At 35.3% G+C, this 13,641-nt stretch overlaps 1 protein-coding gene across 1 annotated transcript in view; it reads left to right on the top strand.

The window, feature by feature from the left end:
- PPP1R3A (protein phosphatase 1 regulatory subunit 3A) overlaps window positions 1–13,197 on the top strand; it is a 37,795-nt gene extending 24,598 nt beyond the window's left edge. Inside the window, exons 2-4 of the mRNA XM_046670745.1 lie at window positions 7,702–7,760; window positions 7,860–7,984; window positions 9,894–13,197. Coding sequence (XP_046526701.1) covers window positions 7,702–7,760; window positions 7,860–7,984; window positions 9,894–12,284 — 2,575 coding nt within the window. The 3' untranslated portion in view covers window positions 12,285–13,197. The remainder of the gene's footprint in view (window positions 1–7,701; window positions 7,761–7,859; window positions 7,985–9,893) is intronic.
- The last annotated feature ends 444 nt before the right edge of the window (window positions 13,198–13,641 follow it).

Below are 13,641 nucleotides of genomic sequence, written 5' to 3'. Positions count from 1 at the left end.
AAAGTGTGAATTAGCATTCTCGTGCACGCTGTATTTGGAGTGCACACTTTTAAATAAAAGGTTACTTTCACTGAAGATCTAGTGATTTTTCTTTGGAGGGTGATATTAAAAAAGGGCACATTAAAAAAGACTAAGGAAGTATTTTATCATGAGTTGCAAATTTTACTCTTAAAACTAACTTGTGAATTAAAGATATGAGACAATGGATTAAACTTTAAAAAATGTAGATAATTTCAAGTAGAAAGAGAAGTGTGGGAATCGGGTCCTGTGGTAGTGTAGAACTAATGATCAGTGTGGTATTTACCACGTCACTAATAATAATGATAAAAGCAGTAGTGATAATAATAATATTTATTAAATGCTTCCATGTATTAAGAACTGTGCTAAATAATTGCCCTGTGTAAGAAGTAGGCATATTTTGGAAAAAATGAGATATAGAGAAGTTAAGTATCTTGTCTGAGGTCACGTGGCTTAGTACTTGGTAAATAACAGAAAAGACTAAGATTTGCATCCAAGTCTTTCTGCTCTTTTCTGCTACGGATTGACTCCCTACGTAACGACACTGACATGGTGACCAAGAGGCTTGAATCTAGTTCTAGCTTGGCTACTAGTTAGCTTGTGTGACTTCTGCCACGTTGTTTAACTAGGCTTTAGTTTCTCTCTCTATAATATGGGGGGATGGGACTATCCACATATGAGGTCCCTTACAGATCTGAGATCCTATGAATGAGAGAAATTTGACATAAAAAGTAAAATAAACTTTCCTTAATTTATGTGAGGCTCAGAGGTAGAGACTAGGTAGGATTCAACTTTTGAGTGGTTACCAGCTGACTCAGAAACACAAGTTATTGTTTGCTAATTAATTTATTAGATATGTTACAAACGCCTTTCACTTCCTGCCTCATCAATGTTTCATCATTTTATTCTCTAAGGCACATAGACTGGTCTAGTCTTCAATGTATTTCTTCTTTTTTTAGGTATATATGTGACACATAAACAATTATTTTCTTTTGTGCATAGAGCTGCAGGTCTCCTCACTCAGTAGGCTCTGACTTGCTAAAAAGTCTGAGGCATAAAGAGGCACTTTCTACACCATTTTCCTGGAATCCTAGAGACTGGAGTCTCCCTGTTTCCCTTTTATATGTATAGTTAGACCAGAGTGTTTCAAACACTAGTGCACATAGATATCTCTGAGGTTCTGGTCAAAAATGCAGATACCCACTCCCCATTCCAGAGACGCTGATTCAGTGGATCGGGTTCTGGGCTCCTGAAGCAGCATTTGTAACAAGTACCAGATGGTTTTCACATAGCAGGGCTGCGAACCACATTTTGAAAGACACTGTTAACGAATGTCACTTCTTGTTAGGTTTCAACTTAGAAGTCATGTCCTCCTGGAAGCCTTTCCAACCCACCCTGCACGTCACTGAACACACATTTATTATACTGTAGGGTGTTGCTTTACTTAACCATCTGCCTTCCCCACTGGCTTGTGATACTTTGAGAGTGTGGGGATTCTGTCTTGTTTATTGTCGTGATCTAGTACAATATTTAGAAATTTGTGGACACAATAAATATTTGTTAAATGATGATTGATTGAATGAATGAATACTGATTGCTATGTATTTAAAATTACTATTAATTTCATGAGGATCACTATCAGCTGGAAACCATTCACTTCTTCCTATATGCAACATATATTTATTTAATATCTACTCCAGGTCATCATATAAAATTTCAATGTTATGTCCTATTTCTTTGAATTGGGGGTAAATTCATATACTCAAATTGTAAAGATGGTGGAAGACTTTGTGCAATGATATCACAAGAGATAAAAGAAACACATCAAACTCTGGACATTTTTCATTCAACAAGCACTAATTTTCACTTCTCATTTGGTCAAAAGCCCATATCCCAGGGACCTTCCAATCCTAATACATTTCCTTCAATGGAACTCACCCTCCTTCCTGCACCCTTGTTTCTCCTCCTGAATTCTCCATCTCAAATGATGGCGGTTCCATCCTTTTAAATTCTCAAACTAGAAATATCTGCGTCATCCTTTATTTCTCTCTACTGGTAAGTTTTGGCTAGATAGTAGTAAAACATGCTACACACTTATATAAAGCTAGTAAGAAGTAGGAAAACTGGGTTCTGGCCCAGGAGGTCCAACTAAAGCTAAGGAATGACTCTCCCAACTGCCTAGGGAAGGGGCAGCCTGCATAGCTAAATCCAATGGGCTTATGCTCTGAGATGCATTGTTATCTACATCAGAAGTCTGCAAATCTGGCCTCACATCAAAATCATCTTAGGAGATTTCCAGTACCATCCTTCTCCATTCCCTCTCCCCACCTCCATGTGCAGTTCTATTAATTTAGAACACACAGAAACAGGGCCTGGTGTTTCTGATATGAAAAACAATTTTGGGAACTGTTGTTATGTTTGAGAGCTATGGTATTCATGGGAGAAGGGAGGGGCAAGGTTAGCAGGGCTTCTGAACAACTGAGATGCTTAAAGTTCCTTTATCAGCTTGATTTCTAGTTTGTTAGAAATTCTTCTAGGTAGAATGCCCAAATCTAGCAAGACAGATTGGCTACTGTTCATAGGTTAGCTAAGCACTACTTATAAAGTTATAGACCCAAGTGAACAGAGGATGGATGGAAAGTATCTTACTTTTCCTCACTGAAGGACTAGAATAAAAGCCAGGAGCCTAGGCATACCTTGCTGGTCCACTGTGCAGGCATGTGTACCAGAGACTAGAGAAGAAGCCTGAAAGCAGTGTCTACATGGACACCTCAGAAGCACATCAGCCAGCCCAGAAGACATGAGAAACCAGCCTGAAGACTAATTCAGGACCTTACTGACTTATCATGCAGAAGTCCCAGTTAACCACCATACTTAACTCTCCCTTGCTTAGATCTTGGAAGGGGCAATAATAGATTTCCAAATCTCATGAAGGCAACCAAGCTCAGGCAGAGAAGTCATTTTAAAAATCTATGTACAGGGACTTGATCAACAAATCATGTTGATGCTACCTCAAAAATTATGACTCACATTTGATTCCTCTTCTCTTTTCTCATTGCTGTCACCTTTAACACTCATCATTTTGTGCCTGAAATATTGCAGGAGCCTCAGGACTGGTCTTCCTGCCATTGTAGCTCATCCCATCCAGGCTTTCCTAAGAGTGGTTCCTAATTGTATGTCCACATATTGGTCCCTAAATGTAAATCTGACCACGTCTCTCTCCCATTTAACTGTCCCATCCGTCAACCACGTTAGTTAAAAAGTGTATAAAGAATTCAACCCTGCTTTGTCCGGCCTGCTAAGCCCTTTAAATCTGGCTCAAACCAACCCCAGTTCTCTTCCTTGGCATTCTTTCCCCAAAACACAGTCCATGGTCTCTGAGCACCTCACTGTTTCAGGATGTCTCTTTCTTCTGTGCTTTCTTAACCTTAAATCTTTGTTCACTTGTCATTCTCTCAACTTGAAATGACCTTACCATTCTTCTCTAATTGGGAAATGTCTACTTTCCCTAAAACCTAACTCACAATGTTACTTCCTTTGTGAAAAATTCCCTGATTCTCCTAATGGAGTGCTCTCCTCATTTCTGTCCTCTCATTTTTCTCTAAGAGAATATCTATCATATCCCATTATTTACTATAATATGTATCAATTGTTATAATAATTGCCTGTTGATATGTCTATTTCCATCATTACATTATAGCTTCCTTGAGGTAAGAAGCTATAGATTATTCAACGTGGCTGTCCCAGGGCTTATTATAATTTGTGGCACATAGTGGGTGTTCAAAATATCTATTAGAAGAGTAAATGACCCTTCTTATGATTAAATAATACAAATGACTATATTATATAATTTAAAGTGCACTGGAAATGATCAAAATAAGTACCTTTCTTTTCAATTTTTAAATTTATATTAGAAGATTTTTAAACTTTATTTAATTATTAGAATCCGTAATCAAAAGCATTCCTGAACTTTGGAAGGGGTGATACTTTAAGCATTATAAGACATAGAAAACTATGCTTGTTTTAATTTATTAGAACCTTTTCTGAAATTAAATTTTTGTGAGGAAAGAAGAGAAGAACAATGTTATGCTAATGTTGACAAGAGGTTGCGAGAAAGGAAGAGCAGAAAGGATGCTGCACGTGTACTCAGCAGCATTTACGATGTCACTGCTGTGTGTCAGCCACTGTCAGCCACTGGGAATACAGATAAATAAGACACTCCTCTACTTAAAAAGGACTCAGGAAACATAAAGGGGAGACTAGAAGCATTCCATAATACATTTCATTTATATACATCATCAACTATCGTTTTTAGTCCTTTTTCCTCAGATTTTCTAAAGTGGTTATAATTATTCACTTTTTATGTAATTGATCATATGACAAAAACTTTGAACTCCAGAGTGGGATTTTATCTATAGACGTCCTCTAATCTAGGCCAGAGAGCTACCCATTTGTCTTAATAAATTATCTGAAACTAAAATTCAACTACTTAGATATTTTCAATAATGTAATAAACACCTGCAAAACTACCACTGAAAACAGTAACAAACTTCTATTTCCTGCCTCATTCTGTTCCTCTAACTTGCACCACTTGATGTAACTATAATCTTGAAAATCAAGCTTTCTTTCTCATATAACTTTTTATTTTATTCTCTCTGTTCCATCACATATATATTTAAATTATTCTGGTAGTTTTTAGCCTCATAAAAAAGAACATCTTCTGATGTAAGATTTTGGGACTATTCATTTAATATTACGTTGCTAAGATTTATCCATATTGTTGTATATCTCTGTGGTTTATTAATTTTGAGTGCTATGTAATATTCCTTGTTGTGATATGCCATAGCTATCTATCTACTCTCCTGTTGGTGGGCATTTGGGTCGGCTCAAGTTTATGCAGTCAATAGCAATGTTTATCAATTAATTAGGTATAAAATAGTATCTCCTTGTGGTTTTGATTTGCATTTCTCTGTTCTCAAATAGTGCTGCCATCCCTTTATGTGTTTATCAGCTACACGTATTTTCTCTTCTGTGAAATATCTGCCCTTCTCCCCCAATTCTATTAATACGTTTGTGCTTTCTTATTGATTTGTAGGAGTTTTGTAATATATTCTTGATACTTATTTGTGTTGATTTTTTGTAATGCAAACGTCTTCTCTTAGTTTGTAACTTATATTTTTACATTATAAAGATGTCTTTTAACGAAAAAAAGTTTTAATTTTTTTTAATAGTCACTAGATTTTTTCTTATTTAGGAAAATATTTCCTATTCTTAGGTATGAAAGATGTTCACATGTTTTCTGCTAAGATTTTGAAGGTTTTTGACATTTAATATCTTAATCCATCTAAAGGTGACTTTTGACTATACGTTGTGCCAATTTCGTCTTTCCCCATAAAGGTATTAGCCATTTTCCTTATCTCCACTTGCTGAAAAGTCTCTTATTTCCCTGCTGTCTGATATGCTACATTTGTCATGTACCTAAGTTCTAAATATGTGTGGATCTGTTACTGAGCTCTCAATCCTTTTTCATCAGCCAGTTTGTCTGTCTTTATACCAATATAACAGTATTAATAACTCAATCTTCATAAGAACTCTTGAAATCAGATGGAGCAGTTTCTCCCTTCTCTGCCATTTCTCAGAAATATTCCAGCTTTCTCAGAAATATTCCAGCTATCTTTAGCCCTTTATTCTTCTCTTTAGAGTCATACTTTCAAATTTTGTGAAAAACTTCTTTGGAATTTTGATTAGAATTGAATTACATCTATAGATCAATTTGAGAGAGAATTGACATTTTCATAATACCTTCTTCCTATCTATGAACATGGTATATTTCTCAATTTTTCTAGGCCTTTATTATTTTTTGATACAATTTTATTATTCTTTTCCTTCTAGGTGTCTCACACATCTTCTATTAGTTTTTTCATAGATATTTAATATAATATTTAAATTTTTCTCTGTTTCAACTTCTCTTTCTTGTATTTATCCCTGAATCTGAGATTTCCCACCACCATATTTGTGTATTTGCATATTTTTGTAAGACACTAATATAGTAATACACAGTTTGACACCTCATTATTTGTCCCCAAAATGAGTTAAAAGCAAGTTCCTTTCCTTTTGATGTGATCATTTTTTAAAAATTGAACTATTTTAGACAATTGAGTTAGAAAAATGACTGCTAGCATTTTAGTTAGGTAAAAAGCAAAAGCCTTTAAATAGCTATTATTTTCCCCCTACAAATGAAGTTTTCAGTATTGTTATGGGAATGAAGAGGAAGCAGGGACAATTAAATTCTGTTCAATGGTTTATATCTGTTTAAGCACATAGACATTATGTACATGGAGAAGGTAAGATGTGTCAGCTTGCAGTCGGATCCCACAAAAGTAAATCTTCACATAGCTATTGGCTTCGTTAAACAATATAGATTCATAGATTAAGTCAGTATCAATTATGTAAACACTATATTTTTCTAATGAAATTATATTTATGTAGAAACATTGTTTTCGTTTATGGACCTCCTGGAAGTTACCAAATAGTTTTGGTAAAGTTAAAATTAAGCATTATAAATATATACAAAATTGAATTACCTTCTTACACAGGATGGAAGAATTCACAATTTTCTCATGATTTGTTAAAATAAGATTAGCCTTTTTGGGATTTGGATCAACATTATCCATGCAATGAAGACTGGGCTCTATTATAAAAATGTATCAACCATTGCCAACTCTCTAGATTTATTTTATTGAAGAAAAAATCATTGAGAAAAGTCACTAGCAGCCAATTCAGCTCAGACAATAAAAGAAAATGTGGACACTGGGCCAGTCATTTCTAATAGATTGACTTATGACATAACTATACACAAAGTAGACTTTTGTCACCACCATTTTTCCTGCTAAGTGTCCTGGACAAAGCTAAATTTTAATGATTCCACAAATATATCTACAAACAGATTACATTTGAAAGAAAAAGCTATTTATCTTTTTCAGTCAGTATGCAGAACACAGAGAAAAGGGAGTATAACCCAAATCATTTTAAGTAAAGAAAATATATGCTTCCATATAAGTGATCTGAAGTCTTGGTTATAAAATTGGCCTGTGGCTATAATACACAAATAAAGTCTTTTAACTGAATATAAATTTTCCTGCTTTTCAGTTTTTAGTAAGTTTGTTTTCTTTTCTCCTTTTCTGGAAACAGAGAGTTAATATTATGTCAGTCCAACTGAAAGAATTTTGAATAAAATGGAACACAAAAAAATTAATAATTGGAACGTTAGAAAGCAATTTCCATGACCACAAATGGACTGTCAGTTCATAAAATTTTATCATATAAGCCAAGAGAAGAATGTTCTCACTTGGAAAGATTAAATTCATGAATGATGGAATAATCTGCATTTACATATATTTTCACTTTGGTTGTATAAGTTTTAATATGAGTAACACAATCATATTTAGAAATATGAGGTGGTGTGAATTATTTCAAAATTTTTCTACAACTAATATTTACTATTGCTTTACTATTGCTCATTCTAAGAGATCAATTTTATTTAAAAGATATACAAAGTAATGCAAAAAATATGAAAGGTTATATTTATTTGGCTTGTTATTGGTTTTAATTTTCCCCTGTATAAAAACTATTAGAAGATGTAGTGCCAGAAAAATGTATAACATTTTGTTTTAAATTTAACAGTAAAGAAGAATCATCAGGAACATCCGATGAGAATAATTCTGAGGATTCAAAAATTACAGGTAATATTTCTTATTTAACTTTTAAACAAAATCTGTCTCTTTTGTTAAAGCCTACCATTATAACAATCTTACATGGGTACAATTATATTAACTTTTCAGATACCTATATCCCAAGCATTGTTTATTCTCATGAGGACAAGGAAGACTTGGAAACCAGTAATCAGAATGTAAAAGATGTAAACAGGGAACACGATGAACATAATGGAAAAGAATTAGAGTTGATGGTAAGTGTTCTGGTTGCCACGGTATTAGAGAAGATGAATCTGTTTATGCTTCAAAGATGCTGCAATGCCTGCCTTTCAATAGCTTCAACTAATATAATTTGCAAATGTGAAAGCACAGCCTATTCTGTCTCTAGCTTGATCAACAAGGCACTTTGATTTCAGTATGTTGCTTCTGGTCTCTGCATTAGTAAATTAATGACATTCATTTCTTATCTCTTTACCAGGGGCTCCGAGTAATAGTTTGTAGGAATTACAGAAGAGGTAGCACTATCCCGATGTGCATTTCTAATCTTTGTGACAAGTGTACACTTAGCATAAACTCATCTGTAAAATGAGAGGGCTGGACTAGATGATTGTTAAGGTTCTGTCCAGCTCTACAAGTCTGATTCTTGCATTGAGCAGCATTTTTTTTTTTACTTCCGTCTTTGTGAGAATCTCAAAGCTCTATATCATTGGAAAGGATTAAATTACCAAATGAGGAGAAAATAGCCTGTGCCATAATTTTTAAACAGGAAACAAATTCAGTACTGTAAAACTTAGTATTAAATTTGTTATCATAAATTTCACACTGGTGAACATTCAATCTATTTGGAATTTTGTGGGGGATGGTTTAGATAGCATTTTTATCACAAAGGAAGAAATAGGAGTAAATCAGTCACATAATGCAATTTATCCTTTACTGTATTTGGTTGGAGCTCATATCATTAGGATACATGGATTCATAATCATCTAAGATTAAAATGACATTTGCCTCTTCAAGTGTCAGTGCTGAAACAGAAAAGAAATAGAGCTCATCTCTTTCCCCACACATTCCATCTTTTCTATAGTGATATGGAAGCTGCATCACTAAAGTATGCAATTTACTTTGCTCCAACTTTGAGAAACTACAAAGTTGTCACCCATTGTGAGAATTCTCACCAGCTGAAAGTTAACATCGCCAATTTTTTTTTTTCAAACTACAGAATTTAATGAAAGGGTCCTGAAAAATCACATACTTCACCAACACACCTCATTACAATGAGCAGGCTCAAATATAAAAGTTTGTTTAGAAGTTACTGAGATTGTATGTCCAATAAATGAACAGGGAGCTGTAATTTAGATGCTAATTTGCTCCATGCTGACGTTAATGCATAAAACAATGAAGCTCTATAATAGATGGAAATACAACCAAATCTGTGGAACCCACAGGCATTGGCTTACAAGACAGCCGTGCAGTTGACAAGTAACATGAGCCTTATGTGAGAAGAAGGGGAAAACGTAAGATTTGCATATAATTATTGAGATCATGCAAATGTCAGTTATGAGGAGAAAAAAAAAACACAGGCATCTCACTGTTAAATCCTGACAGTTGGCATCACTGAAGAGCTCAAATACATTTGAGTACCAGTTGGCAGAGGGTCATTAAAACAGAATTTGCAGAGACATTAACTCCCTCACTTTTCTTTGAGTGACGTTTTGCTATTAATAGTTTGCAGAAGCTTTGCAGAAAACATATTAATAAGAGAAACTGTAATAGGGGCACCTACAGCAAGAGTAAATGCAGCAAGGGGCACCCAGGAAGCTGCTCTCTAATTGATTAGCATGGAGCTATCAATGTGTATATCCTAAGTGAGGAGAAAGTGCAATGACAAGCAAGAATAGTTGAATAATACAATGTGATATTTGGAAGCTGGGAAGGAGAGTGATTAATTTTGGACCCTTTCCTTATTAATCTCATTCCCAAGTTACAGCCTACAAGGATCCCCCCAAAACATCCGGCTTCCAGAATTTGCACAAAATTCACAAATGAAATGAGTCAAGGAAATTTACCCGATAATTACTAGCCAAGTTAATGAGACCTATCTAATTTATTGTATATATTTAAAAGCCTTTGGTCATTATTTTTTTTTGTTTGTTTTTATCCCTTAAGATAAATCAACGCTTAATAAGAAGTACTGCTTCCAGAGACGAAAAGAATACGTTTTCAACAGATCCAGTCGATTTTCCAAATAAAGCTGAGGGGTTAGAGAAGACACAAATCCATGGTGAAGTATACACTGACTTGTTTAAAAGGCCTTTGTCTCCAAGTTCATCAGCAGAAAGCTCCTTAAAGGGAGATTTTTACCACAATCAAAAGTGTTCCTCGGGAAATGAGTGTAGTCATCAACCTTCAGAGGAAATTACGTCCAATATGGGAGAAATCAAGCCATCACTGGGAGACACTAGGAGTGATGAATTAGTGCAATTACATATTGGCAGCAAAGAAGTACTAGATGATAATGCTAATCCAGCCCAAGGGAGAAGCAGAGTGCAGATATCTTGTCCCTCCTCAGACCAATTAATGGCAGACAATAAACAACATGAAGGAGGAGCTAAGAAAATTGAAATAAAAGATTGGGAACATTTAAGAAGAGATTTCCATTCAGATTTCCATTTGGAAGAATCGATAGGAAAAGGATCTTCCAAGAAAGATTATGACAATGCTAAGAATGACAAGGAGGAGCAAAGAATACATTTAGATGTTAATGAAAAACAAAGTAAAAATTTTCAGTCAATCTTACATGACCAAGAAAGGAAGATCGGCCACCCTGAATTAAACGTGGAAGGGATTGGAGCTAGTAACAGAGACCTGACTGTTCTGCCGAGTAAAGATACCACAGTTCCCACCCAGGCAATAAGAGCAGATACTTTTCATTTACGAAGGACAAACCTAAATTGGGAAGAAGCTGTGTTAACCCCTGAGCATGATCTCTTGACTAGCGGAGGCACAACTTTAGGAGGGATACCTGGTGAAAGTTGTTCCTCAAGAAACGGAAATGTTTTGAGGACTGCTTATCTTTTCCAAGGTGAAGAGGAAAAATTGGATTGGATTAATCCTGAAGATCAGAATAAGAACACACAGCATAAACAAAGTTGGAATGTTCTGGAAAGTCAGGCTAAAGCAAGAGAAAGTGAGAGAAATAGAACAGAGCAGATCAAAGAACAAGCAGATTGTGAAGACATGTGGGAAAAAAGAGATAAAACAAGGAGTTTGAAAGCTACTCCTACCGAAGAATTGTTTACCTGCCAAGAAACAGTGAGCTGTGAACTGTCTTCTCTAGCTGATCATGGTATTACTGGGAAAGCAGAAGCAGGTACAGCTTATATAATTAAGACAACATCAGAAAGTACTCTAGAAAGCTTGTCTGCTAGAGAAAAAGCAATAATTGCTAAGCTACCTCAAGAGACAGCACGAAGTGACAGGCCCATGGACGTAAAGGAAACAGCCTTTGATCCACATGAAGGGAGAAATGATGATTCACATTATACCCTTTGTCAACGAGATACAGTAGGCGTAATCTATGACAATGATTTTGAAAAGGAATCACGTTTAGGTATTTGTAATGTACATGTAGATAAAATGGAGAAGGAAGAAACCATGTCTATGTACAATCCTGGGAAGACACATGACAGGAAGAGACGTGGCACTGGAAATAGAACAAGTGTAGAGGAATCCTTACACACCATTACAGGCAATGAAAAAGCAGCCTCAAAACCGGATTTACATTTGGGAATGCTACCAACCGAAAAAAAAATATTTCCGGAAAATAGAGATCATGGGCAGGTCCAAGAATTATCAAAGAAAACAGATGAAGATGCCGTTATTCATTCTGCTTTAAGTTCAGACACTAATAGGGCTTCTCAAAATGGCTCTCACATTTCCAATCACCATGCTAAAACTTCAGTGCCATCTTATGAACAGGCAAATGCTGTAGAGAATACAGTTACTACCATGACTCTCCAATCTATTTCTGCTAAATCAGAATATGATTGGAACCCAACAAGTGAAACCCAGGGTACTGAAAAGCACCCTCATCCTGGGTCTATACCTGAAGAAGTTTCCAGAAGTTCAGAAACAGTGACGTCAGGTAGTAGGAGAGAAAGATGCATAGGCCAGATTTTCCAACAAGGAGAATGTAGTGTGGAAAAATCTCTAGGGCCAAGGATTTTAATCAGTGAAGATTTTGAGAGCATGGAAGAGGCAAGGCATGAAAACAAAGGATTAATAAACTCTCGACAATCACTGTACACTTCAGGTGACAAGGAACCTGAGGGCTCTGCTTCTGCTTGTCTCCCTGCCCAGGAGAGTCAAGCTCAAAGCAGTGAATCTCTGCTTTCAAGATACACCAACTCTAAAATACCTTATTTCCTTTTGTTTGTGATATTTCTTATAACCACTTACCAGTATGACTTAATGATCGGCTTGGCGTTCTACCTTCTGTCATTGTACTGGCTATCGTGGGAAGGGGGAAGACAAAAAGAGTCTGTCAAGAAGAAGTAACCTCAGCGCTATTATTATTCTCTCTTAAAAGATAAGCTACTTAGCCCCAAACCTTTGGATTGGTGAAAAAGACTATTCATTGTTCAAAGAGCCAGTGCAGTTTTTCTCTTGAAGGATCATTTAAAAAAGAATGCGTATGAAGTTTGCTCCTTCATATAAGTAATTATTCTATATAGGACCATTATGTTTGGATCATTAAATACCTATATGAATATGAGATCTGAAGCACGTCAAGTTGAAATTAAGTACAGCTGTTGCTCCTTAGCAGGCTATGAAGTTGCAATGCTTCACGTCTCTTCACTACTTAAAGTGCCATTTCTTGCATTCATTTCTTTTGCAGTAAAGCTTCATTTTTTTTTCCCTGAGAGTATTTTTCCCCCTACGGTTTTTAAAAACAGATAAAACATGGACAATGGCAGAGGGCTTTTTTTGGTCTTTTAGTATTAACCATGAAATTTGCATTTACCACTGTATCATTTCTCAGCACATTTTAATAGATCCAATCTTTCAACTTCGATTTCATACTTTTAAGAATGACGCCTGTGCATACTGAAATGTATAAACGGAAATTCAAGAAGCCCATTGTTTGCTTGAATAATACTTTACAAACACACATACCTTTTACCTCCTCTATACCTACAAAGTCAGGAAATTCATAAGCCAAGTCTGACAAAGACTGAAGCAATTGGGAGATGATCTTTCAATTCTGCAAAATTTTGTGGGTGGCCTCTCTGTAAGTGATGTTTTTCTCTTATAAAAGGAGAGTGTATAACACAGCTGAACAATTTCAATGTCAACTGTTATTCAGAATTGAAAATTAAAGTTCCACAAGCATTGATTCAGAATGAATTTGTACCTATAAAGCACAAAGCATTAAAAGATACTAATAATTAAAAAAAGATTTCCAAATGAACTATTCTACTTGGTAGTACTTTTTGTCCTCAAATCTTTAATCTTTTCTCATTATAAGACAGTAAATTGTTCTCCAACCTGCATTTAGAGAACAAACAACTAATCATTTGTGATATTTAGTTTGTAATTAACAGATTTTTAGATGATAACTCAAAACTTTAATTGGGCAAATAGGTAGATATGGAAATCAACTGATAGAGAAACGAGTATACAGTAGAGCAGTGACTTTGGCTGCTGTTATGATCTATGGCTAAGTATGTGAAATAACGGAACTAATCATTTTAGTCACAGAGGGGTAATGCAAAGATTCTTATACAATGGTTTTCAACCACCATTTATTGAATGACTACTATATGCAAAACCCTGTGCTCTGTTCTATGGCAGAGCACTTCCTTTACTATCCTGAATTTCTAGTCCTCAGGGAGGAGGAATAGGGATGTAGTTT

Source organism: Equus quagga, chromosome 8 (assembly GCF_021613505.1).
Source record: "Equus quagga isolate Etosha38 chromosome 8, UCLA_HA_Equagga_1.0, whole genome shotgun sequence".
Lineage (NCBI taxonomy): Eukaryota > Metazoa > Chordata > Mammalia > Perissodactyla > Equidae > Equus > Equus quagga.
Note: the sequence above shows the minus strand (reverse complement) of the source record. Positions and strands in the feature narration are given on the sequence as shown.